The sequence below is a fragment of the Triticum urartu genome, chromosome 3A, assembly GCF_056163025.1.
Source record: "Triticum urartu cultivar PI428250 chromosome 3A, HENAU_Tu73, whole genome shotgun sequence".
In the NCBI taxonomy this organism is placed as follows: domain Eukaryota; kingdom Viridiplantae; phylum Streptophyta; class Magnoliopsida; order Poales; family Poaceae; genus Triticum; species Triticum urartu.
Genome location: NC_141875.1, coordinates 686267057 through 686273630, shown reverse-complemented (window position 1 = coordinate 686273630; position 6574 = coordinate 686267057). Strand labels below are relative to the sequence as shown.

Below are 6574 nucleotides of genomic sequence, written 5' to 3'. Positions count from 1 at the left end.
TTTACACACTCAAATGTGTCGTACCACAGCCATTAGGTCGAACAAGGTTACACTCCTTACAATTTCCATGAAATACGTCGCACAAGAGCTATAAGCCCAAGGTAATTATGGCTTAGGTATGAGGTAGATTTCACGACTCATGAAATTAATGAAGGGTCACGATAGGCGCTGGTCAACCGGCCGGAATTTTGGCTTGTTACGGCCTACGGTTTGAAATGACCCCCCCCCCTCCCTCCTCCCGCCCAAGGAATCATCTCCTTGCTCACGCTGGCATGCACGTTGCGCCATTCGCGTTCTGTTGACCCGTGCGCAAGCTGCGCGATTCTCGTCCCGGGGACACCGTGGCCATGGTCACCAAGATCCGCAGGGGCACCGCCATGCCATGGCCGTCGACCTCTGCGCGAGGGTTGCCGCCATGGCTGTCAGGGCACTGCCATGTCAAAGTTTTGTCGAGCTCGCTTGGTTAAGGGACAAGACAAAGGCAACATCAAGGGACATCGTCTGAGCTAGACACTAGACATCAAAATGCCTAGGAACACTATATGCCAATAGTTTGAAATGAAAACACGAATAAAACCTCCGGTTCAAGATGACAAGACGAAAGATTCATATCCAGGCCCTCCATCCTACAAGGAATGCCAACCACAAGTTTGACCAAACTAGCATGGAACTGCTGCTAGGTAGCACCACACCACCTTGGTGGCGCACTTCTCTATTTTCCTCGGATACATAAACCATCATATTTAAGCACCATGATATTTGAGCACCACACCACCCGTCATCGGCTTGTTCCAGCAAACAACGTACACATGGTTGCAGCAAACGACGTCGTCGGTTCCAGCTCCTCTCTATTGCACGCGTACGGTCATCGCCATCGTAGCTCATGGGCACCGCGCATGGAGCTCGCCGGCCGCTCGTGAGGAAGCAAAGAGAGAAGAATCGAGGAAGAGGAAGACGTTTGGATGCGGCTGGTCAAGAGAGGATAAGGCCCATAGGAGGTCTCTCCCAGGCCCAGCATGTGGTGCACTGTTGGATCAGGTTTGATCCTCCGGTGAGGCTGATAGGAATCAATTACCATTAATGAAAGGATAACTGATGTGCTCACCAACCTTCCTCGGGCTAAGAATGACCAGCACTTACAAAAGGGGAGGCCGTGTGTCTGAAATCTACTTCTTGTAAGCTCTAAAAATGTCATCAGTATAGTAGTAGTTGTCAAAAAAAAATACGAACGCGGTTGGATCATTGTTATCTCGAGGGAGAGAACACAGTGACAATAAATCGCGGGTTGGATTGATGCAAAATCCATTATGAAATACGAATGGGAGGCATATGTGAAGGCATTGTCTCGGAGAATCACATAGAATGTAGGTCCAAGCCAGGCGATTGTATTTCCGGGTAGGAAAGGCACCGTCGAGAAATGCAGACTCGTGGAGAAGACAAGGAAGCAATACAGATCTGCCTTGGGGGCAGCCACTGGAGGCGAGACGAACAGACATGAACAGGTAGACGAACAGGCCGGGCCAAGAGATAGAGTAGGAGAGGACGGGCTCCGTGGAATCACCGCAGTCCGCAGAATCATTGGTCCTGGAATCGCCGTACCGCGCTTGGGCAACGGCAAAGACTAAGAGAAACGCTCGCTTGTCTAGAAAGCAGATCACACGATTCTCAAAAACATAAAATTAATCAGATCCCCCTCAGCAAACACCCGAGCACCAACCAGCACAATCTACAATGCCCTCTTTGTTAGAGTTAATCTTGATTCCTTGTATCTGCATGTTTGAGTTTTGCCTATGGTTTGGTCTAGGAGTTGAGAGTGCTGCTAAGTTTCAGCGAAGGTGTGACGAGGAGGCGAGATGCCACGCTGCCGTGTGATGCGGTGAGTATGGCGAGATGCCGAGGCGGTGTGAAGCCGTGGCGCTGCGTGAAGCGGCAAGTCACGCAAGGGGCTGGAGGGTGACAGGTTGAGCCGGGTGATCCGGTAAGCTCTTGTCCGGTTGTTAGATGCATGCGTACGGATGCTAGCCATGTGACTTGGTTGGTTTGTTAGCCCGCATGACTGGCTGGGTGGCCGTTGGAAGCCTGGCGGAAGTGCTGGACGTACGTGCATGTAGATAGATATCTGTTAGTTGCATGCATGAGCCGTTAGCTACACAGCTCCATCTTGTTGACCTTGGAGAGATTCCAGGAGATGTAGTGTGTGGAGTTTGTTGGGTTAGTGGCGTAGTAGATGGATTAGTGGGTTAGTGGCCGAGAGGGCTGGGCAAAAATGTAGTGTTTATGTCACCAAGGAGGAGAGCTCTTGGCAAAGCTGTGCTGGTTTCTTCCTTGGCGTGTGCGTGTGTATGTGTTGAGTCTTCCCACCGTGAGTTTAGTTTCCGAAAGCGGCGCTGAAACTTCGCGGGCATTGCAAAGGAGATCAAGGGTATGTTTAGTTTTTGCCTCACAACAGAACACTGGTGGACAAGTTATTGGTCTCTTATAAGCGGAAACATTGCCAAGAAAATGAATTGGCAAAAGAGTATTGATACAACCGAACAAACAAAAACCAATTGTTCATCTGTGTCACAAGCATTGTTGCCCGGTCATATTTTCTTGTCGTCCTTACCTTGTTTTCATCGATAGTTGCAAAACAAACTTGAAAGTTGTCTCAAAATCTCACAATGGCCGTAGTTGGGATCAAAATTCCAAAGCTAGCTACAATGATATATTGTCTGAAACACAGAGTGACATGCATTTGTAGCAAAATTTGGCACAGCCGATTCAGAATTGTGCACAAGAGCAAGCAGTTTGCTGGTCCTCAGATGTTAAAACGCCTCTAAAACCTACATGCCAGTACTAGTTTCAACAGACAGCCTCCCATTCCGCAACTGCAACATTCAAGATGACATGACAAGACTGATTTGCGACCCCCACCCTATCATCACCTAGTTAGTCAACTCCATGATGGCGCTGAAAATGTCACCATCTGCAGCCTTGAGCGTCTTCACAGCCCTGGACCTCGACACGGGGGCCTCTGCCATCACGAGCTCGACGTCCTTCTTGTCAATGCCCGTCTCGTTGACCACCTCGTCGTCTTGGGCTTCTGCCACGGTCTGCTCACCCTTTGAGATGATGCTGCTTGGTACCGACGCCTTGGACTGCTCCGCCGCTTCTGTCAGCAGCTGAGCGTCCATGTCCTCCATCTTGACCACCCCGAACATGACATAGGTTTCTGACTGCGAGCTCTTGAAGACGTCTGGCTTCAAGAGAACAAACGTAGCCTGCAATATTATTGAGGGATGTTACGAAAATGCGACAACCACCAGCATGTAATTATGCTACAGGGAACAATGGCTGAAGTGGTTCAGATGCTCACGGTCTTGCTCTGCTTGATAGTTACACGGCTCACACCAGTAATGGCCTTCATGCCAAGCCTCTCCATGGCTTTCCTGCACTTCTTCTCACTCCTAGATCTTGCACTAGCATCACCTCCTAGTGCCAGAAAGCACAGGCACATAATGTCAGATTTTCAAATTTTTGCATAACCCCAGAATTTTACAACTAGACATAGTTCACTTTGTGAATTATTATCGGTGATCGTTGGAAATGGAAAGTGTAACATTCATACAACACTTGAACTTTTCTCAAGCACGATTGAACAAAAACTGTGACTGCAATCAAGTCTTCTTGGTATCCATTGTCGATTTTGGAATTTTGAACAAGATCTTAGTTTTGGCACTTTGGGTAAGGTACAAAGGATTAGCTATTCATATAATGGAAATCCCACTATCAGTTCATACTAAATGCATTGAAATGATTCACCTACCAAAATTATACTTGCAAAACCAAGATTTTACATTCAGGATTTGTTCCTATCAAACTAAATGCTATAGCTGAACATTCATGTATATGTTAATGCAAGTTGAAACTGAAACAAGGTGCCACCTTACAGAGGTGAATATTATATACAAATGGCACGAAATACTCAAGAAACTATAGTATCTGTAAATAAGCAGTGCTGAATAATTGAGGAATGAGTAAATATGATACAGTTCCAAAAAAGTGAGAATATAGACCACAAAGGCATATCGATGGTTCATAAAGAACAGAACGTTAGAACAGGAACAAACTGGTCGGTTCCTAATTTTCAAATAAAAAACAGGTCAAAGTGAACCAAAATAGGTAAATATAGAGTTTGTATCATTGAGGAACAGATCAGATAACAATTTCTAAATTAGAATTTTGATGTGGCCATTAACTTCAGATCTCAAAATTTATGTTAGAACTAGGCAGCATTACAATAAGAAATAGGCTTATCTGTAACTAAGTGGCTACTTGAACTGAATAGAAGGAACTACAGAATTTGAACATATCCTCAACATCATCGTCATCTTTTTCATCTTCATCCTCATCATCGTATTCATCATCGTTATCATCATCCTGAAGGATAGGCTCATCTTCCTGAGAGTATGCATTCCAAATATCATATTACTTGATGGTCATAAGTATTAAACACTAAACAGCACTGCCTCAGAACAGGGGATATGCAGAGGAGGGAAAACAGAGTTATCTTCCCAGCATGAAGATGTGAGTACATACTAAGTAGCATTAGCACAAGATAAAAGCAAAAGAAAGGAAGAGTATGTACTCCCTCCGTTCCTAAATATTTGTCTTTCTAGACATTTCAAATGACTACTACATACGAATGTATGTAGACATATTTTAGAGTGTAGATTCACTCATTTTGCTCCGTATGTAGTCACTTGTTGAAATGCCTAGAAAGACAAGTATTTAGGAACGGAGGGAGTACATTACAAGGAACTGTTGTCTGCATTGACGACAGAAGGTATGCTCACACATTTATATTATATTGTTAGTACAGGAATTGCAAGGAACTACTCTCTGCTTTGACAACAGAAGGTATACTCACATATTTATAGCGTTGGTACAGGAAAAATGCCATAAAGCATATAAGCATACACACGAGATACTTAGTTTACTAACCGACTTCCAAAGCTAATTACAACCAAGTAAGGCCCCATTTATAATCTAGCAATCACCAAAGGTGGATACTTTCATCTATGCTTGCTCAAAATTCCTTTCAGATTTGTATCCACAAGACAAAGCAGTAGCATTTCAGTTTGCAACACTGGAGATTGCTACGAAAGGGAACCACAAACTGCACGTAGTTAGGAAAACTGGCTTACTGGCAAAAAGGTGAAGAACCACAATGGTTGGGACCAGAAAGATCAAATTTTGGGCTTCAAAATTAAACTCCCAGCTGAACAAGCGAGCATGAATCCCGTACATGCTACCACACCCTCAGGTGGAGGTTACAGATACAGAGTTCTCCACCCAGAGAGAGCTCTGCGACCTAGGCGACATTGACAGACGAGATCTAGCGCTGTAAAATCACCACCACCACCGCAACGGAACACGCCGATCCAGGGGCCGAAGAGCAAGAACGGCGAACCTTTTTTTTCTTTAAAAATGTGAGGCGAAGATTTTTCAGTCTGACAGGGCACCAAATCGGAGAGGGGGAGGGCCGGGAGGGGGAGGGGTCGGAATGGAGGATCACCTCGATGTTGTGCTCCTCGAGCTGGGCGCGGAGCAGCTCGGCGGCCGTCATGGTGGCGCACGTCGTCGGTGAAACCTTGTCGGAGGGGAAAGTAGAACCCTAGCTAGGCTAGGAGGGAGGGGCTTGGGAGCGGGAGAGCAGAGCAGAGGGCCAAGAGAGACTGCGACGGGAAACAAAGAGACCCGCTTTACCCGCTTGTGTTGGTCAACACTGGGCCTGGACCGTGCTGTTCGGCCCAGAGCGTCCACAACTGATTTGGACCCGTTTTCTTGGCCCATCTTGCAATCTAGCAATTGCATTGCATTGTAACTCTTTTATTACCTAGCAGTTTTAGGATTACTCAAAAAAAACCTAGCAGTTTTAGGAAGGGAAACGATATTCGAAAAAAGCAGTTTTAGGAAACAAAACATAGTCAAGCCTTCTTTGGTTCATAGGATAGGAATTTTATAGGAATAGGGAAATCATAGGAAGTGAGATGACATGCATGTCAATTCCTATAGAGAAAGAGATGTCATTTGGTGCATAGGATAGGATTTTTTCCATTGAGTCTAGGCTAATGTTTTTTTCCTTCAAAACGTGAAGGATTGATTCCTATCCTATATAGGAATAGGAATCCATTCCTACAAACCAAAGGGCTTCAAAGGAATTTTTCCTTTGCAAATTCTATCCTATAGAATTCCTACAAAAATCCTACAAACCAAAGGAGGCCTCAATATTTTCCCTGGCGACTAAAGAGGGTTTCACCTATCGTCGTGCGGTGCTAGCCACCATGAGTTTGTTGGTAACGATTGCTCGTGGAGTCCTAGTGATTTTCTCCTGCTGCTCGCGCCTGGACTCTCCGGCGTCGATGTCCATGGGACCTTCATGGAAGGCCGACCATGGCGCACGCACAAGGAAGGAAGATGTTGACGATCTGCTACAACGTCTAGCGCTGCATGAAGATGAAGGGGACGGTTTTCCTCTGGGAGGATGAAGTAGAGATACCAGATGTCCAGACTAAGTGCTTGGCAATAGCTA

At 45.8% G+C, this 6574-nt stretch overlaps 1 protein-coding gene across 1 annotated transcript; it reads right to left on the bottom strand.

Annotated features, from left to right (window-relative positions):
- Positions 1 to 2759: 2759 nt before the first annotated feature.
- Positions 2760 to 5699, bottom strand: LOC125545963 (nascent polypeptide-associated complex subunit alpha-like protein 1). Its single transcript, XM_087517172.1, has 5 exons — positions 5558 to 5699; positions 4360 to 4440; positions 3915 to 3924; positions 3356 to 3468; positions 2760 to 3260 (listed from the first exon to the last, which is right to left on the bottom strand). Exons 1-5 carry the CDS (start codon positions 5606 to 5608, stop codon positions 2925 to 2927), a joined length of 591 nt encoding a protein of 196 aa, XP_087373298.1. The 5' UTR covers positions 5609 to 5699; the 3' UTR covers positions 2760 to 2924.
- Positions 5700 to 6574: the final 875 nt, after the last annotated feature.

Bases quoted from the DNA above. Each gene is read 5' to 3' on its own strand.
- LOC125545963 (XM_087517172.1), bottom strand. From the start codon at position 5,608: ATGACGGCCGCCGAGCTGCTCCGCGCCCAGCTCGAGGAGCACAACATC. The intron at 4,441-5,557 runs GTGATCCTCCAT...GCATACTCTCAG, and splicing joins TCGAGGAGCACAACATCGAG to GAAGATGAGCCTATCCTTCA. The intron at 3,261-3,355 runs GTGAGCATCTGA...ATAATATTGCAG, and splicing joins CTATCAAGCAGAGCAAGACC to GCTACGTTTGTTCTCTTGAA.